The 25,562-nt window shown below is 44.8% G+C and overlaps 1 protein-coding gene across 2 annotated transcripts; it reads left to right on the forward strand.

Moving 5' to 3' along the window:
• Positions 1–1,180: 1,180 nt before the first annotated feature.
• LOC106650948 (transcription factor Sp8-like) lies at positions 1,181–25,562 on the forward strand. 2 transcript variants are annotated; one of them, XM_014369241.2, is made up of 3 exons: positions 1,181–1,688; positions 23,439–24,471; positions 24,540–25,562. In XM_014369241.2, the coding sequence occupies exons 1-3, from the start codon at positions 1,602–1,604 to the stop codon at positions 25,463–25,465; spliced, it is 2,046 nt and encodes a 681-aa protein (XP_014224727.1). In that variant the 5' UTR covers positions 1,181–1,601; the 3' UTR covers positions 25,466–25,562. The 2 variants fall into 2 exon arrangements, with proteins under 2 accessions (XP_014224727.1, XP_023318829.1); XM_023463061.1 differs by having other exon boundaries at positions 23,439–25,218.

Here is a 25,562-nt window from a genome sequence, read left to right on the forward strand (position 1 = left end):
CACTCGAGTAAATCCACGAAACGCTATGTACATATACCCACGGTTTCATGCACGCGTATTATATGCAGTGCATAAGCGTAGTTACCTTATAAACTCGCGAAGCAGGGGAAGAAACGAACGAGTTTACGAGCTTTTTGAGAAAAAAACAGCGCGCGAGGCAAAGTACGATGAAAAAAGATGACAGGTGTGGATAAGCCGCAAGAAGAGAACACTTCGTTAACTTGCGATACACGCGTGCTGTGCCTTTGCCGCTTGTGCACTTTATTCTCTCTCTCTTTCTCTCTTTTTCTGCGGCAATATAACGCCGCGCACCGATGTTCGTCTGCGCTTATGAACGTTTATATAAAACTCTCGAGTACACAGCTCACGTTTTGAAGTTGTCTTCGGAGCGCGTGGAAAAAATAATTGCAATAAGTATTAACGCGTTTTTGATAATCGTTTTGCTTCTTTGCGAGTACATGCTTGTATAAAAGCAATTTTAGATCGCTTTCCCAAAAAAAAAAAGTTAATTTCAATTAATAGTAAGAAAAAAATCTAATATATTGGATAGTACATACTAATCAAATTTTATAAATAGTAGACATTTGAACAGAACGGATCCAAATATAGAAGATCTAGACGTTGACATGAAATCTAGTCTTATACGATGAATTTTGGACTCCGCTATACTTAAAGAGCTAAGAGTAGCCACGCGTGCACGTAGCGCCGCATTCGGCGCCAAAACGCAATTCGAGCCGCAGCTTATACAGCACAACACGAATACAACGAGATAACATATATGCATAAGCTCAAACACACGCAACGTCGTACAAGAAAATATGCAGGCGCTTGGCGGCAGCGGCAGCAGCGCTGCTAAGAGAGGCGGCCTGCCCGAGTATCATTTCTGCACACGTTGGATGAATTGGGAAAAGGGGCGTGGCCGGTACGTTCTCCCGCCGCCTCTTGATCGGCCCCCTTCGCGGAACGCGAGCGAATCGCTGCACTCGCCAATTCCCTCCGTGTGCTCTTTTATCGGTATTGACTGGCAGGGCTCCCCCACTTCTGGCGGTCGACCTGGTGCGTGCAGAATAGTCGGTGCAGCTCCGAGAAAGAGATGGAGAGGGGGAGATTACGCTAGAGGGAGAAACGGCGCGGTCTCGACTGCCCCTCGAGGCCGTGCCAGTCTGTTACGGGGCGAAGAGCGGCAACCACCGCGCGACGCTGTCAACCGGTTCTTCCCGGGTATTGCAAAAATTGAACGCAAAAAGTTCTTTATCTAGCTATCGCTAACCCTGTCGCGGGGCTGGTTTGTCGCCTTTCGTACACTCGTTCGTCTACTCAGTGTGTTTACAATATATTGCGTTTCATGTTTATTTTTTTGATTAAATAAAAGTGCAAATTGCTCATCACTTATGAGACGATCATTTGTGAAAAAAACACGTCAACGTGCGCGTTTTATCGTTGAAATTTCGAACGATAATCGCACGAGCTTTTGTTTCGTATAAGTAAAACAAATTGTGAGACTCGACTAAACATAGAGATAAAAAGAGTTGATCCAGTCTCGCGAGTTTTTGGTTGCTCCACTTGTCACCACGAGTGATACACCAGCGTCACGACGTAACATGCTTACGGACATGACACCGGCGGCTGCCGGTCAACTCTATCCTCAACTACAGTCGATCAACAAATCACCGGTTCACGGACACGTGGTGAGTGCACAGACGTCAAAATGTCAATTATAATCCCGAAATTTACGCGAGTGACACCACGCACACGATCGTCCGATGCGTTATAGTAACCTTTGTCCGAGCTCGAATGACAGCTGTTCCCACTGCCAATGTGTACACACAAATGTTCTCTCTTTCATATGGAGGAGCTGACAATGTGAAAGCTTGCTTTGGGCAAAGGTGTCCATAGCTACCGCATTCAGCTTCTTCTTTTTCATTTGCACGGTGTATCGAGATTTGTATCGAAGTATATTCATATGGGTGCTGCAGGTGTACAGCTATTGATGGATTTAAAGTACAATTTGACAATTGGCTACAGCATAGATTATTTATAAATTCGATTTCTTTTAAATATCACTTTCAGTATTTTACAATAAGTGTAATCTTTGCTAATAGGGAGTGGATCACAATTTTATTTATAATGAATCTCCTAACCCCATCTTTTGTTTAATTCAAAAATTAATTTAATACAATTTATATCTTCTGATACTTTCTCGGTGAATTTTATATATAACTCACACATTATACGGTAGCGAACTGTAGTAACTCTCTCGTTATACCATCGTTATAATAAATTCATGACTTACCATTCACGTTGGTTGTTAAATGCTCTTACTTCTTATAGCACAGACCTACATTCTATCAAGAGCTCTCACAAGCATAAAAATATTACTGACACACACAGATTACTCATAGGTATATAGAACCAGTCATTGCCTATTCACAAATATTTAAGCCGTTTTGTGCACTATGTTAACTAATTCCACTGCTATTGTTGGAACACTCTTCGAGCTCGGTAATACTCGCCAAATACCTTCGAATAAGAAAATTAACGCCCTAGTCTAATCCTAAAAGCTTCGATATTATTCGATTCTATTGTATTTATGAAGAAGCAGAAAAGATCTGTCTGTTGTAAATTTTGCGAGTCCGAGCGATGAAATCATCAATTCCTTTCGGACACGCGCATTTCCGGATTCTCTCTCGGTCTCGAGTGTTTGTGTGCGTTATACATAAATACGTTGTATATATTCGCGCCGGCGGCGGCGGCAGCAGCAGCCAGAGCCGCTTAGGGCATTATGTCCTATTATACGAGTTGGCGACTGATCCGTGGATAATCCACTCAATGTGTATATATTTTGACATTTCTTTTCATCGTTCATAGCGCGTGTATATACACGCAGAGATGCGTGTCTCCACATGTATAAACGCTACAAGCGGAGTATTTTATCCTCTATTGGAAGGTTGAGAGCACTCGACATTTGGAGTATGTGCTCACGCGCATATGTATACTACGCGCTCAACGCAGCTCAGCGGACCAATTTTTTGTTTTACGATCCTCCGCCAGCAGCAGCGGCTGCAGTGGCTCGCTACTTTTTTCTGCATACGGTATGAGCATATACTACACATGAAGAGCGCCAATGATTTATGAGTCGGCGTTAAAAAACGATGATTTCCTTTACGATATACCGTATTCGCGCGCCCGTGTGCTATACACGAGTGAGCTACTACATAAGGCGGATTATTAATCGAAAGCCACACGATAGTACATAATTAATCTCGTGCTTCTGTGCATATGTGTGTGTGTATGCTTGTACGGCTATACTAATGTATAATATGCATGTGCGAATGGTGTTGGCTGGTCAAGTTCACCGACACACACGGAGAAACAATATGTTTATAATATAAGAGAGACTGAGTCGCTTTTTTTCTCCATATACACGGTCTCATGAGGCGTGCGCTGTGCGTGTTTGACTTTGATTTTCGAAGGCGTCTGCACACCCTTTGTTCTATCGCATCGTCATTTCTTTCTGGCCTCCGATTTACTCTTTTTTTCTTCTCTTCGTGCGCGGCGAAGCTCCTCTGCACAGTCAGAGCACCTACCATGCGTGTGTGTGTGTATAGACGTTTCTATATGCTCGCTCGTTTGTTCTTTCATCTGTGTGGCTGCGAGAGGTATACAGAGGTCTACGTAAACCCAAAAACACTTTGCCGAATCAAAGTGCGGCGCATAGAAAGAGAGAAAGACGAGAAACGGAACGAAAGAGGAAAGGTTAATTGGCAAAAAATGCACCTGCTCTATCATCCTTGATGATTTGCAAAAGTCTTTCGTTTTCTTTCTTGCTCTGTCTCTCGTATGAGCTCTTAATGGCTTTGTAAACATATTCATTTATCAGTGCAGGTACATCTAAAAACGACACTGAGGCCGCGCGCGCTTGCTTATGCGGCTCGGAACATTATTTTCTAAGCCGACCCACTGATTTTTCTGCTAAATCAGCTTTCTCATTAAATAATAATTTTAATGCATTTCATATATCTTCGTGAGAAGATTTTTTCTTCGGAAACTCCGGTCTCACCAAGTCGATCACCTATATACCGAAGATATATTCAAGATTTGATAAAAGCACACACACACACTTATACAGAGACAGCTTTCAACAATGTGTACGTACAAAGATGCGCTCGAATTTTCTCATATACGCACACCTAGGCCGAAAAATCGAATATCGAGTGTCGTTTTCACGAGTACCTGCTGCTATACGCGCGGGGAATTTATCGCTCGAGTCCAACGGCAAAGAGCCAATTATTTATCCGATCTTCTTTTGTGCACTGTAAACATACACTGTATATACAGACGAGAGACAGATAGGGAGACGATGCGCGCTCTCGATGCCTCCGCACATTCGATGGGGCCGATGCGTGGGACAAGCAATTCGATGCCTATTTCCGAGGCACGTTCTATAGAGAGGTCTTCGTCACCTGATTCCAACAAACATATACGCCGTCGCCGTTGCTGCTGTTTTGTCAGTTTCGCGGATGCTGATGCTGCGTGCAGAGAAGGAAAAAAGTTTCGTTTATCCTCCTCTTTTTTGCACTCTTCGGAGCGCGCGTCAATGCCAAAACGACGCTGAGATATTATATGCAGTTGCGATATAATGTAGGAAAAGAAAAGAAGCTGCGGTGCGTAAGAAGACTCCTCGCGCAGCGCAGCGTGAGTAACCATCGTATTGTTTGATTAAAAGATCGATGATTAAAGAACAAAGTGTACTCGGAGAGGCTTGCTATCGATGCTTTCATTGTTGTATCATCGTTCGTCGATTGTTACAACATTGCGTTATTATACTTCCGCTTAGCCAATCGTGGCGCGCGGTTTTTTTCGGATATACATTAGTATCGTACTTTTTTAGCGTGCTATTTGAAAATTTACGTATGAAATAGACCACCAATCATTCGATCGAAACTGGACTTTATCAATTTTACTTAATGCTAAAGCTTCGTCTTTTCTCTTTCGGTTTTCGAGAATTCAGTAATACGCCATCCAGCGGTAATTTATGAACTACTATGCACACGATACGTGAATATTCCAGTAGGAACGTCCATTAATTGTACTCGAAATTTACTAGTAACTTTTGCAGTGATAGTAGCAAAGAATACTCAACATATAACCATACGTCCCCCATATGAATAGTTTCTATTTGTTCATCGAAGCTATGGCTTTTCCTATTTATGCTGATGAACATAAATCAAGCACACACACAAAAGCTCAATCGATAGAATTAAATCGAGCTGCAAGCTAAGGTGCCAAAATATTGAACGATCCACTCGAAGAAAGAGTATTATACACATCATGCGGATCATTGTGCAGCTAAGAACCAATTGTGGTTATTCATAACGCAATATATCAATTTTCTCGAGTGTATTCATATATATACACGCTATTTAGCGTGCGCAGTACCTCGAGATAAGTTTAAGCTACTACTGCTACTCTGTGGGTCGTGAGTATAAGAATTGCGCAACGGGCCTCCTTGGAGATTCAGGCGTTTATTTCACTTTATTCTTTATTATTTTTTTTTCTTCTTACTCTCAACTCTTCGAGAAGTGAACCCCCCGTGTGCCGAGCGCTACTCGCGGTACACACATACCTTGTGTCGTGTATTATAGCGCGAATATAATAGCCGTGTCACGCGGGGCCACCGTAGCTATGTGCGTGCACTGCTATATGCATGCGCGCGTAATGCGATTTCCAGCCGAGCGTAACGCGCGCGACAATAAACTGCCAAACGGCCATTGTGGGCCTTTTTAGCAGTAAGGATTTATCCCGATGCGGATGTCAAGAGGCTCTCTAAGCTCATACGCAGCACTCGAGAGCTACGATGCCAATTTGTCAGCTCTCGTGAAGTGCGTAGAAAGGAGCAGATTTTCCAGCAGAGCGAGCATCGTGTTTTGTGCCCCGTGTACGTGTCCTTCGCGCGTCCCGGAATATATATCCGCTTTTATTTTGGCACTTTCGATGCAACAGCCTCTCTGGTGCTGATACATTTTTTTATGTATAATGTTCCGGAGCGAGTTGCTATGTATGCCATACATTGGACGAATAGTTTTTATTGCTCTTCTTTTGGCCATTCAGTTCCAAATCCGCTTTTCGGTCGCAAACGTGCAAATAGTTGACACAATGAGCCGTTTAGTGTCTCTTCGTTCAACGCAAACTGGCCATAATATATACATAAATGATTCTGTGCCCATTCAGTCCAGAGTTATTAACGTCATCCCAGGCACTGTGCAGATTTGTCGAACTCTTTAAAGACCCATTCCAAACGTCTATACTACTTTCGCGCATTTACGTCGAATTATTAACTAGTTTGAGCATTGTGTTATTATGTTAAATGAGATTTTTTTTGCATATTTCGCAGGAATTATGTATGAGCAATCGTACAAAATATTTCAAGCGCTCTGTAAATGAGAAAACAGTAGTTCGAGCATTCCATATGCTTCGGATCAATGTGTATATCCAACAATTTGAAAAACACGTCAACTTTCATTCTTTCTCTTTTTCTTTCTCGCGCCGTTTACACTCTTTTGGCAGATGTTAGCACGTGCTGTGACAAAATGGCCGTCACTATTTCGTTTGAACGTCTGTATATAATGCACACACACTCGCACACACCTTCGGCCCCCTTAGCCACTTCTTTACGATTGCGTTTCGCTTCTTGTAAGCTGATTCTTTTTGTGAGCAAATTGAGCGTTTTCTTCTTTCGACAACTCAGTTACGTAAGGCAAAGTGTATTGCCTCGAACTGAGAACTATATTAAGAATATAAGTTTAAATTTTAATTAACGATCTGTCATCGAATGCAAATTGATAACAATGAAATTTTGCAGTCAAATTGTTTGGTACCTCCGAAAAAAAAAAAATCAAACACACCGTGAGAGGTTTGATTTACGATCGTGTCCGCAGTCGTAGTACTTCGTACGTCTGAAAAACAAGCAAATTTCGGTGATCGTGAATAACACATGCACGTGAATGGTACACGGAAATCCACACGAAGCTCGATGGGCAATTTCCTAGCTTTACATATTTCCTATGCTAGTATCGGTGGATCCGATGGGACATTGTGGGCTCGGAACAATCGTCGCGCCGTTGTTAAAGTGACGTGTGTCCCACTAGCCACTATAGGCACATGATCGATAGTTCTGTCTCTCGTCATATATAGCTGCTGTTGTATAAGCGAGGCGCAGTGCGCGGCGTAAATCCAGTGGAAAAAGGACGAATGCGGGAAGCGGAGCGCGTAAAGTCCCGAGTCCGCTTCTGTCTGGAAAGTTGTCCTTTGATAAGAACACACCACCCAACACACGGCAGTTCTGCAGCAGCGTTTTGTCGAATCGCTTTGCATAATTGGCTTTAGCTGCTACTGCCATTCGTCTTTGAACGCGCTCGCGAGGGGTTTTATAAATTTCTGCCAACTGCGACTCTGCATTTTGCCTGCCATTCCCTCTCTACGAGTTTTGTGCTCTCACTCTCTCTCTCTCTCTCTCTCTCTCTCTCTCTCTCTCTTTCTCCATAGTTTTCTCTGACTCCAGTTTCTCTCATTTTAGCTCTTTAATTGGCCTTTTAGAAAATTACTGCTACATAAAAAAATAAAAGACATTTAAATTTTTTCATCCGTTCTCTTGGAAAATTTACTTGCGAAATCATCGAAATTCTAACAAAATACAAGTACATTGTTGATTGTAAACTCCGCATCATGTATGCATCTGATGACCAGTAGTAAGCATGATACGATCGAGCGATGATATAAATCAATCGCCAGCCATTACGCGCAGCTAAATTCGGTGGACGAATGAGCGAGTGCGCGCACACTTGTTCCCTCGATGTGCTCTGGTTTAACTCTGTACTCGTGTGTATGTGCTCGGTACTGATGTACGTGCTTAGCAACGCGAGTTGAACAAGTCGAGTGTGTATACACTAGTACATGCAAAAGCACACCAGCCGTCGGAGCTGCACAGCCGAGAACTGTTGCAATTTGGTGACTCGTCGGATATATCTACATATCGATGGACACACTGACAGCTTACACACAAACGTACACGAGTCCGTATACGTACGCGTGTGCGTCCTCCCACGCGGATGACTAGGGGGCTGCATTACTCGCGCGCGCAACTTCACAATTATATTGTTTCCGGTGCATGTACTGCAGTATACATGCATCCATACATGTGCGTTCGCTCGCGAAATTGTATTGGATACAATATACTCGTTTGATTTTATTGATATAGCTTCTATTTTTTGCTTTTACCTCATACTGAGTTCGAACTGATTGTCTGGATGATTTATCCACGAATGAATATCAATTTTCGATTCTGCAAGTTGAGCGCATTGCGAGTAGTTTCTCAAACAAATTTGACATTATATTGCGTTATTTTTCTTCATCGAAACTTTTCTGCTAGTACACGTGGATGTGATGGTGGTGGTGATTCGAGTAATCTCCGTTATACTCTGAGTTTACTGACAAATAATGCAAGGAATCATAAATACTGAATAAAGTTTGCATGTGCTTTTACGGTGCGAATGCAACTTCAATGTTGATATCGCGTGACTTTTTTGCGGTTACGTGCGGTTATGCTGCACTTGCATGAACTGAAAAGAGAGAAGAGTACACGAGGGAGACGAGTGATAAGAAATATGGTCTCGAAAAATTGCGGATAACACATTTTGAAAAATAACGAAAATCAAACGTACCATTGATTAGACAAATTAATTGTTTCGTAGACTTATTATATATTTTAAAGAAAAAAAAATTAGTGAATGCCACAAGCCACACTTCTAAAGCATTGTAATATAATTACTTTGAATAGTTCAAAGAGTCTATGGCTAAAAAATTCAAGGTAAAAAAGACCAACTAACCAATGTCATTGATAACTTGTACATTATACGATACAAATTCTCAAGCAGCAGCACCCATAGTCGCGTGCGATTCGCAAAAGGTCATAGCAGGAGGGATTTTTGCGGGCTATGCCACCCGCTGTGGAAATCACAATACAGTAGAGGAGGTACGTCAGCACATAAATACTGCAGCAAGTTGATTCATTGGATCGATAATGCGAGTTGAAAGCTCAACTTCTAGATTGAATTATATCGGTAGATCAAAAAAATTAGTACAAAAATGAAATACGGCTTTGCTCGTTATGGAAGTCATGCAATAATACATCAAGAAAACAAAAAGTACTCGATGTTTTGAAGAAAAAAAAATTCGTCACCCGTAGACGATCATGATAAATACGTATGCGTCAACTGATCTAACGAGCAAAAATCATTCAACCCGGTGTGTACGCTTTACGACGAATACATAAAAAAGAACGAAACAGCAACTTCCTAGTCGTTACTTGCAGCAGCAGCAGCAGTACGAGGGGCGCTTGGCTCAGACAAAAAACCTTTCGCAAACACACTACACATCGTGCGCCCGAACTGAAGAGTGTATAAAGACGGCTCGAGCGCATGCTCACACGTATGCTGCACACAGGCAGTTTTAGCGTGCGCTGCTGCTGCTGCTGCAAATCGTGCGAGGCGAGAAGAATTTGAGAGCGCGTTGCGAATGACCGAAGTCGCGCAGAGAGTAGAAAGAGAGAGAAAAAGAGAGCATCATCGTGATATCGCGAGGAGGCGAGCGAAGTACACACGAAAAAGCCACGAGGTGAAACCGGTTCGTTCGAGCGCAGAGCAAATTGTGCGTTCGACCTTAGAGGGCCGGCCAACGCCGCCGCCGACTGCCATATACCTACTACCGCCACCGCTCCGACATTGAGATAACCGGCCGCCGCCACCACCGCCGTCGTGGTCCGAAAAACATTACGTCGTATAGCATACAGTACAGCAACCCAACATGAACTCGTATGCTTGGATAATTTTTAAAATTTTGAGATACTTTGTTGTCACTCACACATGCGATTAAAACTTGAAAAATATTGAAATATTTTCAGGATTTATATTTTGAATTCACGTATACAAACGTGTAAAAAACAAGAATTACAATCAGAAATAAGTCAGAAGCTGAAATATGATTCATAAGCTTGTATTTTCTCCGACTCGTGCACACGTTCGATTCAAAACCCAAATACATTCGTACATAAAAAACGAAGTAAAAATAAAAGTAAGAAGTATATGCATGTTTGTTAGGTAGAAATGTGCAAGTGCACGTGTGTATGTTCGTTATATATACGTGGTGGGTACACAAGGCACACAGGCGTCGCGTCATCGCGTGCACCGCGCGCCACGAAAAACGTGTGTGCCTCTTTTTCTCCATCGTTGTGTACGTTGGTGGTTGGCTGATATAATTGGCCAGAACACGGCAAGATCGGCGCAACGACATTCACTCGCCTCGTATACATACAGAAAGAGAGAGAGAGAGAGAGAGAGAGAAGCAATGCTCGATTTTTGCTCTGTTGCTATATATATAGGGCATGGTTGAGATATTTTTTCACCAGTGCTCTGACTGCAATCACACGAGTAAAAATTGCGTTAGTAAGTTGCGCGAGAAAAAAAGTATTAATATTATGTGCATATCTACTTACTTTTGATCATAGTTATTATTTTGCAAAGTATAAATTTTTAAGAGGCGTGAAATGAGCCGTTGGCTTAAATTTCACGAATTTCCTGGTAAGAAGTAATATTACTTTCATTTGCACCCTTTGAGCACAGAAACAATGAAGCTGTATCGATCAAAACTGATTGACCGTGCACTTTACGTAATAATTAACGAATATTCTTTTCAATTCGTACATCTTACATTAGATTTCATCGACCGCTTTGATGATATTTCCCGACTTGTTTCTGCAAGTTCAACAACATCGACGTTTGAAAAAAAATTTGCTACAACCACAACAACAAGAAAGACACATCATAAGCTCTCTTATCGATCGGCTGCAGTGTTGCAGCTGTGTAAAATTATCCTTGCACTTTGAGTGGCTGCTGCTGCTGTTGCCTCGCACATATCGTTTCCTCGAAGAGTCATCGTCCACTTTAATCAGCTAATTCGTCGGTATATGATCTATCCCCGGCGTATTACGCAATCGCGTACATATTACTTCGAAAGCTACTGCTCTCAATTTGCGTCCCGTTATCCGCACGCCATCATCGATGGTGGTAGTGGTGGTGTGCATCAAATACGAGAGCGAGAGAGAGAACGCCTTATTGAATCGATTGACGGCAGTGTCGATGAGTGTGTCTGTGTATGTGTGTGTGCACGTCTAGCCTTTATATACACGTGCAGGAGGCAAGGTGGTGTCGGCAGCGCGGCGGCTACTACCTATACACACACTAGCTGCAGGCCATAGCGAGTCACGACTTCCGCGCGAACTAGCAGATGTAATCACGCCACACGAAGAGCTCGAGCTCGACTGCTGCTCTGGGATGAGCGAGAGCTTAATTCGTCCGTATCACGCGAAATCCCATCGACTCTTTTCACGCGAGTTAAGATCAACGGCAGTACTTCTCTCTTCTCTCTCTCTCTCTCTCTCTCAACTCCCCTTCTTCATCACCCCGATCTGTTACTTTTATACCCATGTGCGTACAAAGGTAAACGCGTAACAAATATTTTACATACTCGTTTAACAAATAAAAATATTCAGCGTCGGCTTGCTTTGCTCGTGCTTTTATTTGCGTAGTCTAATGACGATCCGTTGTATCTGTAGAATTAATACAACCTTCCTCATCATAAACTCATTAACGGAAGCTTTTACAAGTAAATGCAAAAGAAAACGACTATATGCGCCATCAAGATCATTAAAATGCTGCGTTATGTGCAAAGATGCGTATACTTAGCTTGTGTGTGTGTGTGTGTGTGTGTGTGTTTAGTATACCAACCACTTCATCCACTTTTCTGCGTACGGCTATCCCCGCGCAAAAAGGCAGTAAAAAAGAACCGAATAAATCTGCCCAACGTAATGTGGTGACGTTATACATTAGAGTATACATAAATGTGCGTGTGTTGTATATATACGCGCACTTCCGGGAAATACACTGTACGCAGAAGTCGTAATTTATTTATCAGCTTCCTGAAGTAACTCGCCCGCCGTATATGTACGCGCAGAGATTCTAACTCGCTAAGCGCTCTGAGGCTATAATATAAAATATCCTATGACCAAAAGTCAGAGCGAGGCCAAATGGCGAAACAATAAATCTTACGCACGCAACTTATTTGTACGACAAACAGCTCGCCCGAAAAAAGAAGAAAAAAAACGTCAAGGGTGCTGCATGGCCAAGGCCACCCTCACTTTTGCATATAGCTGTACAGAGAGAGAGAGAGAGAGAGAGAGAGAGAGAGAGAGAGAGAGAGAGAGAGAGAGAGCCTGTCTGACGCAGGATTTTATATATACGCGTGCATGAAAAGTTTCTGGAGGGTGTGGCGTCGTGCCACGCTAATATACCCTTAATATGTGGATTGAAGCCAATCGACGACGACGATGGGTACATACGGCATATTCATAAAATTATTTCAATCGAATTGGTTGTATAGCATATCGAATCGAGTCGTCGCTCTAGTTTCGGGAGTTAACTCAAGTCATAATAATACGACGACGAGCATACGCTTGAAATGCGCTGGGCGCGTATAGGTACTTGCACGAATGTACTCGCGCGCACTCGTGTACCGAGAAGGGTAAATTTGCATGTAGCTAAAAGCTCGAAACTACCACGCGAACCGGCTAACAGAGAAAGAGAGAGAGAAAACAAATTGGTTCGCGTGTTCTCTCTGTCTGTCTCTCTCTTTCTCTCGCTCAACGCTGTCCAGCAGGAGCACCAGCAGCAGGAGCAAAATTTATAGCTTCATCGCGCCGTCTCTTTCTCCCTGCTTGCGTAAAAGTGACTACTATACTCGGTATAAATTCGCTGTAAAGTCCGCAAAACTCGCCATTACCTTTGTTTATAATGCGCAATGTACGTTCTGCTTCTGCTGACTCTGACGTAATGAACACTCGGCTCGCACGACTATAAGCCGACTTCACGAGAAAGCTCGAGCATCGTATCGCATCTACCGAGGTTTATGCGCCATCATAAAGCGATAAGTTATCGTTTTTGATTCTAAGTAAACCGAGCGCGAGAACGAGAGAGAGAGAGAGAGAGAGAGAGAGAGAGAGAGCTGTGCACGCACTGAGAAAAAGTTTTGGGGCGAAAAAAGCTTGTGATCTAATAAACCCATTCTCTAAAGCGCATTATAAAAGAGCAGCAGCTGAGAATCCAAGACTGCGGCGTAACGGACTATATATTTAATATTATATGCTCGCGTTATACAAAGAAACGGCTCGGAGCTATTATATGCTTTATACAGTAAAAAAACAATGAATATTGATTTGGCAATTCTCAAATTGGCTTCTTTAGCTCGCATCGACGCTGTGTCCTTGGCATGAGGTTCTATGCAAAACGGAGATATATCATCGGCTAAAGAGTTACGCGTCTGGTTTACGATGCTTGCCTCTCTTTCTCTCTCCTCCTCTCTTTCTTTCGTCGATTTTATTTTCCGACTGCTGCTTTGCGCATGCACAGAGCCGCTTGAAGAGGATGGGAACTCACCCGTGTATATACGGATCGCGTACGCCTATATATATGTTCCGCTGATGAAACAAGTGTAAACGCGTGGTTTACGTTCTGTTCGAGTCGAAAAAAAATGATTTATCCTCGAGCGGTCGGTTTAATTCACGCGTAGGTGTGACGAACAACGTAGATACGGTTTTTGACAAACGTTGAAATCTCCTACTACTCTTTCGGTCTTTCGTCACTTGAATTTCTGTACTATTAACAATAAATTTTAAAACGACGTGTTACATCCGATTCGAATAATTAATTGCTTTATATAAATGTTGACACTCATGAATTGGGTAAGAGCATAATTTTAGCAATTTCTATATAGGAAATTTTTCTGCTAATTCATAAAAGTCTAGCAGCTATTTTATTATTTTAGTAAACCTCTGCTTGAATGTGTACAATTAAATTCATTTCGACACTTGCAGATTCACAAATGTAAGTACTCGCCATCTAGTGGTGGATGCTATACTACCAGCTATAGCATAATACCAGCAGTATAATACCAGCTAGATTTTTAATAAAATTGACGTTTTTTTAAACATCGTAGCCTAGCTTAAAAACTTGATTTTTCTGAATTTCAGTCAAGTAAATGAGTAGCGAATCGAGCGGTAAAATTAAAAGGATCGAAAATATGTCAAGGTGGATAGACTGGGCAAATTAAAGATCGTAGGCATGCAAGCAAATTTCAATGGGTAGAGTAATACCCGATTTATAACTCCCAAGTTTCTATAAGTTCGCAGTCATCCACAAAATCAGACTTTATTATTGATGGAGTGTTAAATCAGATTTTACTCAGACTAATGTGACTTTGATCGGAACTTATCAAAACCATATTTTAAAATCAGTAATTGTCTTTTAATTCAATCATTTTTTTCATTTAATCGTACACTTTTTTGTCCTCTATTACCCACAAAAAAAAACAATGACAAGTCGTTCTTTGTATTTGTAATCAGTTTAATTATAATTGGGACTTCAACCGTGAGAATATCGACGGATTGTCAAAAATAAAAAAACAATAACAAAGTTGAGAAAATTAATACTTCAATGGAGATGATCATCGCCGCTCGGTGCACTTGTTTGGCAGCTTAGCGATACGCTGCTCTCTTGTACCTACTAAATTAAACGTGCGAGCGCTCGTGCAACATGTGTGTACAAGCATCTCGAAATCATTAATGAACGCTGGACGAAAAAAAGCGCACAAAATGAAAAAAAGTAAAGAAAAACGAGGAGCATGGCTCCGGCTACTGCATATATCGAAAGCACAAGACATAGTGAGAAGATAGCCAGGGGCGAGCCGCCGCAGCGCAAGTCAGTCTATATGCTAATGCTCTGTCCGCTTGCAGCAGTAGAAGCATCAGCAACAGCAAAGACGCGAGGAGCTCGGGCCTTATACCACTTCTTCGACGCGCGCGAGCCTGCGGCCCTTGCCGCTGAGAAGCAGCATTATCCAGGGTAAAGATGTGCGGCGGTGGCGGCGGGGCCCCTCGAGGCAACTGGCTACCGCGCGTACGCGTTTATTACACTATGCAATCGTGCCAAAGCAGCAGCAGCAGCACGAAGGGCTCTGCACGCTGCAACAGCAGCCACCGCCGACCCGTCGTCGTCTTCGCCGTCGTGTCACGTCGTCTGGCCCCTGATTTAGCCATGTGTGCGCAGCTTTTATCATTATTACGTATTGTATTATTACGTATACGTATATGCCATGGCCGTATTAAGCGAGCGTTAAATGTGCCTTTCCGCAGCTGACGATAATGTACTCTCGTCGCGGCGAGAGTATGCACGTGATGAGCTCGATCTGATCATCGTGCGCGGGGAAGGCACTAATGAGATGAAACCCAAATTAAATTTGACGCGATCGTCGAGTGTGCAAGAACAGTAGCTGTGTACAGTGTATAGCTTTAATTTTACTTGCGTACAGACTGAGAATGGTGCACACTTTATTCTTGCAACTTATTGAATAGCCGTTCGCGGAAACTACGCGTGCTACACGCGCTTTTGTCGCTGATTCTAAATTACCATACATTAGCGAGCTGCAGTTCGAGCTAGCTGCTGTACGCGGCACAGGAAGAAATACAGGTGAATAAGAAAAAGAAGGAGCAGCCAAGGGCGGATGTGCGTGGCTATTGAAGAAAAGAAAACTCGCGAGCGAGCGCAAATGAATATTCAACCGTGGCTAGTATTATAATATAAAAGCTAGCTTGATTTACGCCTCATCCCTATTATGTCCATGCGTTCTAATGAAGACACAATCCAGCTCAACTGCTGCTGCTACTGCTGCACCACACCAACTGACTATTTTTCTCTCGCGCGCGAAATGTCTCGCTCGCGTGCGCTTTATGCGCTGCGCGCCTTTTCATAAAAAGCCGTGGTATAGTCGCAGTCGTCTCGTCGATCATCCTTGCCTCGTTCTTTTTTACCAGTTATATATCGTGCAAGCCAGTCAAGGATGGAAATGTGGAAGCTATATAGGAGTACTGGCCGGTACACGAACGTGTACCGAAAGCTTTTATGCATAAAAACGCTTATGTAAACGCGCGCGCAGTCTTGCAAAAAGAGAGGGAGTCGAGCAGCGGCGGCGGCGACGGCTAACTGGTCGCGAGTTATGGCCGTGCTAGGCAGTATATCTGCTTAATATTCAACGCTGGTAGCGCGACAGATTTACGATTGCTAATGAATTAACAGACTTGCAGCTCCCTCGCTTAACATACACATACACATACACGTACACACATATACACCCGCTCGTAGCTTTTATACAAATTTTTTTCTCTCGCTTTTCTTTTGCACAGTGGCACTGTATATAGCTTGCTACGCGCGGGCACGCAGAGACCCCTTATGTCGCCATTATCGAAAAAAGGAGCTATTTGCCTATTGTTACAAGTCTGGAGGTATAATAGCTCTACACGTACGTGATTTTTTCTCTCTCACCCGAGCAGTCTAAGCTAGCCGAGAATATTTGCGTTATGTTTCACAGTAGTTGTGTTGTTGCATGTGTGTGTGTGTGTGTGGTGTAGCCGGTAGTTCGAACGCCAAGGCAGTTTAACATTTTTATATTCTCCGCAGTTTTATGAGCTTGGAAGATGAAGCATTAGCGAGAGAGGCACACAAGCTAATTTGCGATTCGTTTACTGTTTTACCTTCCATCCTCATTCCGTCAGGTCGAAATGTTAGCATAATTACCCCAAAATTAGCCGGGTAGAATTAATTTTTTGTCTAGAAAAAGGTACCACTTTGAAGCTGCGTGGAGCAGCGGCTGCTGCTGGCTACTCTTGCTCATTTTTATTACTCGGGAAAAAGGAGCCATTCTCTCTCTGTCCCTCTCTCTCTCTCTCTCTCTCTCTTTCTTTCGTTTTCGTCTAACGAAATTTTTGAGCAATTCGCTTCCGAAAACTTGCTCGATCTTCCTATCTCTCTTTGGCTCTGTCTTTATAAAGACGAAATTGCGGCTGTGTCCCGAGAGGTCGCCTCTCTTTCTCTTTGCCGCCATCGTCGACTCTTTACCCGGAAATCGTTAAGGTCCTCTTTCTCTCTCTCTATCTCATTCAAGCGAGCCAATTTTGTCTCGCAGCGCCACGTGATGCACTTTTATATATAAATGCGTCTTTTGGTCGTTCTTTTTCTTTGGCTCGCTCAATCTACAGGCTTCATGCATAAAAAGTATATTCACTGAAAAAAAATTAAGAATAAAAGTGCGGTAAATCATAAAAGTGGACGACAAGTAACTCGCAACAAACAACGGAGAGAGATCAGAACAAAGTTGTTGGCCCGATGACGACGACGACGAGGATGATAATGACGATGACGAGAAAAATGATGATGAGTAAGAAATAGGAACTGCAGCAGCGAAAGGGTTGCAAGTTAAAAAAAAAGAACATGCCCGATAGCCGAATAAATCTCGCCAGCTCCCTGTTTTGTTGCTCGAGGCTCTTTCTTCCTCTCTCACTTGTTTGGATCCGACTCAATGTATATTTGCAGTCCGATGCCAATGCACCGCCGCATAAGCCTCTCTTATCTTGGCTCGTTGCGTGCAAAACAGCAGCTCATCGAGAGAGAGAGAGAGAGAGAGAGAGAGAGAGAGAGAGAGAGAGAGGCCGCGTGTAAAAAGTCTCGGTAATGATCGATCTTGGCTTGCAAAATAGCAGCAGCAGCTTTAGATGGGATTTAATTAAAAAACATAATTTAGAAGCAGAGCGATGGCAGCTATAGTACTGCGCGCTGGACCTGGTATTTTTGAGCCTGCCCGGTAGCAGTGACCGTTCTTGCCTGTGGGAACTAACGGGCGCTCCATTTGGCAGCTTATGAATATTATTAATACACACCCTACGTATACGCACACTCGTGCACCAAATTTCGAGCTCGAGGTCTTTAAGTGCAAAGGCTCGGCCTGTTTTCGCCAGACAACGCATTATATCCATCGTGCGTAATGCGCGGCTGCGAATATGAGTTTTCCAAGTACGAAATATCAACAGCCCACAAATTTAGGGATGCTACAATTTTCGAAAAGAACAATTTGCGCTCGAAGGTCTGCGTTACAATTTCAGCACACAGATCGGAGTTTCTTACGACATCACCTCGCGTGATGCGTTATTGCACAATACATATAGGCTCGAGAGTTGAAAACAGCACAGTGTGCGAAACGATTGAATCGTTTCGAACGCGAGAAATATATAGCATATGTACTGGCTCTCAACGCGTTCAATAAGTCTTTTGCATAAATAGAAAGCGAAAGAGCGCGATCGGGGGGAGAGAAGGAGCCAAAGGAGGCGATGCATGCATGGCAAAGCAATTGAAACGTTCGACGCTAAACAATATGCCCCGCAGTTATCTCTTCTGGTTTCTTCAGGCACGAGGCGTACACCACTATCAATTGGGTACGATTTGAGGGTCCAAATTGCTAGTTTGAAACTATGTTTCTCAATAGTCCTCCTAAAGCACGTAAATGATATTTTGCTCTCGTTCACGCATTACAGCGATATTTTGCTATTTCTGCCGCTGCTGCTTTTGTTGTTGCCTCGCTCTACTGTGACTTTTGACCGTGAAGCGTCGAGTAGCTGCAGCGGCGGCAGTTCTGGCTGATTATTGTAAATAGCCTAGAATAGCTGATCGTCGAGGAGTGTAAAAAAGTGCGCGATGCTGCGCTGCGTGTTTTCTACTGAAATGTTAATTCGATAATTATATTTACCGTAGCGTTTAACGCTGGCGCGTATTCGATAATTAACGCGCCAAAGTGATTTGAAATATCATTATAATAGTCTGCGAGAGATGCGTGATGTTATGCAACCTACATCGATCCGCGTGCAGTGCAGTTGTTGTTGTGCTTCGAATATATCCAGCACGTCAAGAAGCTTTGATCCGCGAGAGCGAGCGCAACCAAGGAACGCAAAATAATCGAAGGATATTTCCGGAATATATATTAATTAATCCGTTTTTTCGTCGGTCCTAGACCCACGATCCCTCTGGGATCTTGTGTGCATACATTTCGCCCGGCTCGAGCGCGATGTAATTTATGCATTTCGTACTTGAAGCATTATATTATGGCTGCGGCGTATAGCACGGTGGTATATATAAGCAGCAAAACATATCCGGAGTCCGGCCTTAAACAAAGGCTCTTTTGCTCTTCCTGAACTCTTCAGTAGGATGATAATAGCTCTCTCTCTCTCGCAGCGGCGCTTATTGTGAATCGAGAGAAACGAGGATGGAGTCGAGGAAAAAAAAATTGTACGTATAGAAAGGTGCGAGAAGAAAGAGACAAGGTTCATTTTCAATCTCATAACTCTTTCGGCTGAACATAAATATATTCGCTTATAAGACCTGTATCCGCTCTCCGTGGAACTCTCGTCTCTCGCCGAGTGCAATTTGGTACTGCGGTACAGGCGCCGCTGATTACATTTTCACGAGACGCTTGACCGAGTGTATTTAATTTTTCATGCAGCTTCGCGAATGAAAAATCATTTTAAAAAACTTCTTCTGGAAAAAAATCGCTTATACGCCAGCCAAGCGCATATTGTATAAGCGCAAACTCGAGATCGCACGGTGGCTTAGATGAGCTACGAGGTGAGCTCCGATTAATCTCGTTTCCACTCGGAGGATTATACATCTCGCAGCCAGTCTTTTATTATGTGGGCCGTTTTATTAAGTGCAAATTTTATACCGAGTTCACTTTTATTACTCGATCGTACATTATTATGTAGTAACTTTTTTTCTTCAAATTACTTTCGGAAATAAGTTCGTAAACGTGACTCGGCAAAAATGGACACGCAGCGCAGCGTAATACACGCGTTGCAGCGATGCATTATATCCTCAGCGATCCCTTTCTCGATGTCGAGAGATGCGCGCGCGAGCTAATCCACTTATACGTCTCTAATATATAATAGATCAAACGCGAGTTGGAAAATAATTAGCGAGCTGGGGCCACTCCTTTGAGACGCGCGTGATTCGATCCGACTTTCTCATGCAGTCGAACAAGGTGGATGTGTGCACGCGCGGCGTTTTGGGAACTCACGATATTAGAGGATGCCTCGCGTGGCTCGAGCATGATGTATGGTCGCGCGATTGCGTATTTAGCCAGGGAACGCATCGCTTTTAATATAGGACTTGATGCGGTTTGCAACACTCCCCGCGCTTCTCGACATTTTCATGCATGATCTTTCACATTTCAAGTGGAACGAATTTTTCGTGTTTCTTCACGAGTATAAGCTTTCGACATTTCATTTACGAAAGTTTCAAAATTATTCCAAATGCACGTTCACGATTTGGATTTATCTTCGTAAAACCTTAACACAGGATTCATTCGGAGGATCGAAATAACCCATGAAAATTCGTTGTGTGGCAGTAACAATGTTGATAAAGGCAAATAACTAATCGTATAACGAGAGCAAGTCCGAGTAAGCACGTCCTAGTTCATTTGTCTCTGCGCTGAGCTTTTGCGCGAGGCCGGCATTGTTCCTCCGTCGCTGCGCCGGTTGTCGTCGTTGGTAATGGTGTACTCTCTCTCTTCTCTCTTCCCGGATCAATACGAGGAACTCGTATCCGGGCGCGCGCGTACACACGTACAGCGCGCAAAAAGGGGCGTGGCGCTTTAGCCGCGCGCAGGAGCCAAGATATATACATACACTCACACATAGCTCGCAAATATACATTTGCGCTTCGTGTACTTCCACAGACACAAACATACGTACACAGACGAGCAAAGCAAGCACATCGACTTTCATGCCCAACGTACAATTTCAAGTACACATACGCACCGAGCGTGTAGCCGAGCTTTAGCTCTCTTCTCCAGAGCAAATGAACGCGACCAAGGTATATTTCTTGTTTTCGCTCGCCCGTTTTTCATCTTTTACAGCCATAGCGCTTCCGGTGGATGCAAGTGGAGCTTCATCTCCACAGAGCTTTTTCAAAATGTCGCACAGAAACGAAGATCTACATCACTTTTGATTTTTTGTGCTCTTCTATAGTCGATGGGAATTTATCTCGAATAAATGTATGCGAGCATTGCATACATACTTCGTAGTTGAGTTCCCACATTACAGCAGGCTGATAAGTTGCACTGTATGCAGTGCATATTGATCTTATGAATACTTAATGACCATTGTCTGTGGTTTACCCACATGTAATGCAAATATAAAGAGCCAAAGAGACGTCTAGTGGCGAGAGTAACTCTCACATCTTTGCTCCATACTTCTATCAGCATTAAGTGACAAGTGTAGCAGTGATTTTATGAAACTTATTAAGGCCCCTGCTCAAAAAGTATCGAATAATTCCAATGTCACGGGGCAGCCAATTTTTTTATTTGTTGTTAACGTTTGTTATAAATATCCCTGTACATACGATACGCGCAGGTAATCGAGATTGATTCGTTTCTCGAATACAAATTATTTCATGAAAATTGCTCGTCGTATACACATATGCAGCTCGTATTCATGTATGCATATATGGCCGGTGTAAGACGCGCTTCAATTATTTCGTATTTCCTATACAGCATGAACGCGATCGCTAATGATCCCGATTTTTCTCGAGCAATTTTCTCAGACAGCTCGTATACGTTTACATGTACACACGCGCGCGCGTATCAGCCCTGTACATACATGGCTCGCTTAATGGAGACTATTTATGTGAGCATATAGATATACCACACGCGTACGTATACATAAGTACACAAAGTATCGGTGAAAATTCATCAAATATTTATCCGGCAATTTGATAATTTAGCGCAATTAAACGAGCAGGCAGGCGCGCACTTGCGCAGTTTACGTTGGACGCGCGCGCGCGCAAATATCTGCACAACCTCATAAAATAGTCAAACGCGATAGGAAGCAGAGTTTACGTGTAGAGACATAGCACAGGTGATCCACTTTGCACACGAAGATCCCATTATAATTGATTTGCTTGGCAATCGAATATTACCCTTACATGTACACACATGCATGCGCGTGTGTGTGTATTTTGTCGTACGCACGATCTTTGTTTTGACGCAATTTTAGTGAACCTGTATTACACGTGCAGGAGAGTGTACTTGGACAGTAAGCTCGGGTTCGTGTATGTGTAAGCGCGGCGCTTTCGCGGGTGGGAGGCGCGTCGTCGCCTCGATGGCGCCGGCCTGTTAATGGCCACGGGACGCCAGACTTTAATTTCCTGCGCGTTGCTGCCGCTGCTTCCGCGCGACCGGTGTGCGCTGGACGGGGTCCCTCCTGACCTTCTCACATCAGCCAAAATGTATTCTTTTCGCTCTCTCTTGCCTTCTCGCTCTTTCGTCTCATCATATACCACTTCTCATCTACTTCTCTCTCTCGTTTGCTTTTTCATAGTCTCATAATGTACTCTTTCTTCTTGTTTCCTTTCTGCTTGTTCCTCTACATGCCATCAGTGTCACTTTGCATTTTTTCGTCCATGTGCCACGCTAAAATTGAGATATATTCATATGAAAAATTTTATCGAAACCTTACATTGTCTCTTTAATGACTGAGATGTTCAGTAGATGCTTTACAACTCAAAATAATATACGACTTTACGGATTATTTTCTTAATGTAAACCATTGGTATTATGCGTGGCATTCGACAGAGTCCCTACTCTAGGCTAGGAGCTACGAGGCAATTTTGTATCATTATGCGCCCCCAAATACGTGTGTATGCTTGTTCATATATAAGTATAAGCAAAGCGTGTACTTCAGCCTCCTCAAAACCATCAACGGCGAGAGTTAAAGAGGACCGGTGGCAGTGCGTATGGTAGCAAGTAGTTCGGTTGGGCCACGCGCGCATGCGTTCGCTCACGCGTCGGCATTTTTTTAACATCCTCCTGAAGTTCAAGACACATATTCGAGAAACGAAAGAGCGTGCGCGATTACGTGTATATGTAAGGGCCGTCTGATACACCTATATAGCCGAACCTACCCAAAAAGTCTGAAAGGTTATTAACTCACGCACACACGCACACAAGGGCCACTCTGGCCAAGCTGGCTGCTTATACGCGGAGAGCGCAGCACACTTCCCAAAAATAATGAAATTATAATGAGTAAAACATTTTATATTTTCTACTTCTGCGAAAAATCTAATCGATTGGCGCGAAGAGGTGAGATTTACGCCAGCTTTCTCGGAAAGTTTTTATAGCTTCTACCGACGTGATTAGGCTGCACATTATTTTTTAAATAGAGCGCAGTTCGAGCACCTTATTTTCAATTCCATATACACAACTTGCAATATGTGTCTGCTTGGCTGTTTTGGTTAGGCTCGACAATCGCGCACTCATTGTGTAAAAATTTATTTAACCATGTACTTTTTCCACGCTGCGTGATTCGCATTTACATAGTAATATCTTCATTTGAACTAAAATTGTTACTTGGACGTACAATCGAATGTAAAACTCATGTTTCGTTATTCTTGTTTCAGGATCATCCAGGATTACGTGGCACGCCGTTGGCAATGCTCGCTGCCCAGTGCAACAAATTGAGCAACAAAAGTCCACCACCACTGGCAGACGCTGCGGTCGGTAAGGGATTTCATCCTTGGAAAAAAAGTCCCCAGAGTAGTGGTAGTTCGCCCCAGCACCCGAGTAATACGGGCGGAGGCGGTTGCACCACGACGGGTGTGACGCAGAGACCCACAGCGACGAGTAGCGCCGGTAGCAGCGGCGGGGGTTACGCTCGGGCCCCCGTCACGTCGTGCGCCTCGACGGCGCCCCAGTACGCGAGCGATCTGTATTTTCCGGGCACGGCCAGCACGCAGCCGGCCAGCGACCATCATCACCAGTCGAGCCTCTTGGGCAAGGTGGAGGGCGCCACGCTCGGCTCGTGCTCGGTCTACGGCCGCCATCCGTACGAGTCGTGGCCGTTTAACACGATGCCGGGCGCGTCGCACGGCGGCATCAAGGCCGCCGACGGCTGGTGGGACGTGCACGGGGCCGCGACGGGTGGCTGGCTCGACGTCAGCGGCACCGTAGGCGTGCACGCCGCCCAGATGGCCAATTACTCGGCCGATTACTCGACCAGTCTAGCCCTAGCTGGCAATCACTTGCTAAGTCAAACGAGCGCCGGTCACAATCTACTCCAGGACACGTACAAATCGATGCTTCCTGGCGGACCACCGAGCTTCGGACTGCACCATCACGGAGGTGGTGCCGGCGGAGGAGGAGGCGGAGGCGGCGGCGGGAGCGGTGGCGGCGGTGGCAGCACCGGCGCCTCGAGTCCCCAGAGCGCCAGCAGCGCCACCAGTGGCAGCGCCGGTCAGGCGCCATCGCCGCGCTCGCAGCGCCGCTACACGGGACGGGCCACTTGCGACTGTCCAAACTGCCAGGAGGCCGAGCGACTGGGTCCGGCCGGGGTCCATCTGCGCAAGAAAAACATCCACAGCTGCCACATACCCGGATGCGGCAAGGTCTACGGCAAGACGTCCCATCTGAAGGCCCATTTACGCTGGCACACGGGTGAGCGACCGTTTGTTTGCAACTGGCTATTCTGTGGCAAGCGGTTCACACGTTCGGATGAATTGCAGCGGCACCTTCGAACCCACACCGGCGAAAAGAGATTCGCCTGCCCGGTCTGCAACAAACGCTTCATGCGCAGCGATCACCTCGCGAAGCACGTCAAGACGCACAGCAGCAGCAGCAGCGGCAGCAAGGGCAAGGGGGGAGCGGGGAGCTCGTCGGCCGAGTCCTGCTCCGACAGCGAGGACAACGGGAGTCAGCAGAGTCCCAATTCCAACTCGGCGGCTCAGCAGCAGGTGCAGGTGTCCCAACAGCAGCAGGCTCAGCAGGCTCAGGCGCAGGCGGCGGTGTCCCCACAAATGCAGTTGGGGGCGCCACCGGCGGTGCCTCAGCAGCAGCCTCAGGGCTCGCAGGACACCAGCACCAGCTCTCAGCAGCCGAGCAGCGTCAACAACACCTTGTCGCATCAGTCGACGGCACCCATGACCCCCATGCAGATGACGCATCCCTCGTCTCTGAGCCAACACCATCCCCACCACCCGCATCTCCCGCCACTAATGCACCATCATCCTCATCATCACGTGGCGGCGGCCTCGGCCGTCTCGGCCCACCACCACCATCATCATCTTCCACACGCCGGGATGAGCATGCACTGAGCCCGGTGGGGCCCGGAGCAGCCTCACACGCGGCCCTGGGCTCCCCCCTATCCTACCCACTGAACCTCAATCTCATTCATCAGAGCAGCCACGCCGCCGCTGCGGCGGCCGCTGGTATGCTAGCTGCGATGCAGTCCTCTCCCTATCACCAACAACAACAACAACAACAACAGCATCAGCAACAACAACAACAGCAGCATTCCCAACAACAATCCCAACATCAACAACACCACCAGCAACAACAACAAGCTGGCTCCTATGGTCATGCTAATCCCGGCACTCCGAATCAAGCTCAGACTCCTTCGCCATCCTCGCCGCCACCTGTACATAGTCTCTAGGCCGACACTCCTACGCGCTACTACCCCCTTCTCCTTCGCACGCCACATGCTATTCTCTGATAAAAAGATTATTATCATTATTTATACGATTATCGAT

This window comes from Trichogramma pretiosum, unplaced genomic scaffold (genome assembly GCF_000599845.2).
Source record: "Trichogramma pretiosum strain Unisexual culture from Peru unplaced genomic scaffold, Tpre_2.0 scaffold19, whole genome shotgun sequence".
Taxonomy (NCBI): Eukaryota; Metazoa; Arthropoda; class Insecta; order Hymenoptera; family Trichogrammatidae; genus Trichogramma; species Trichogramma pretiosum.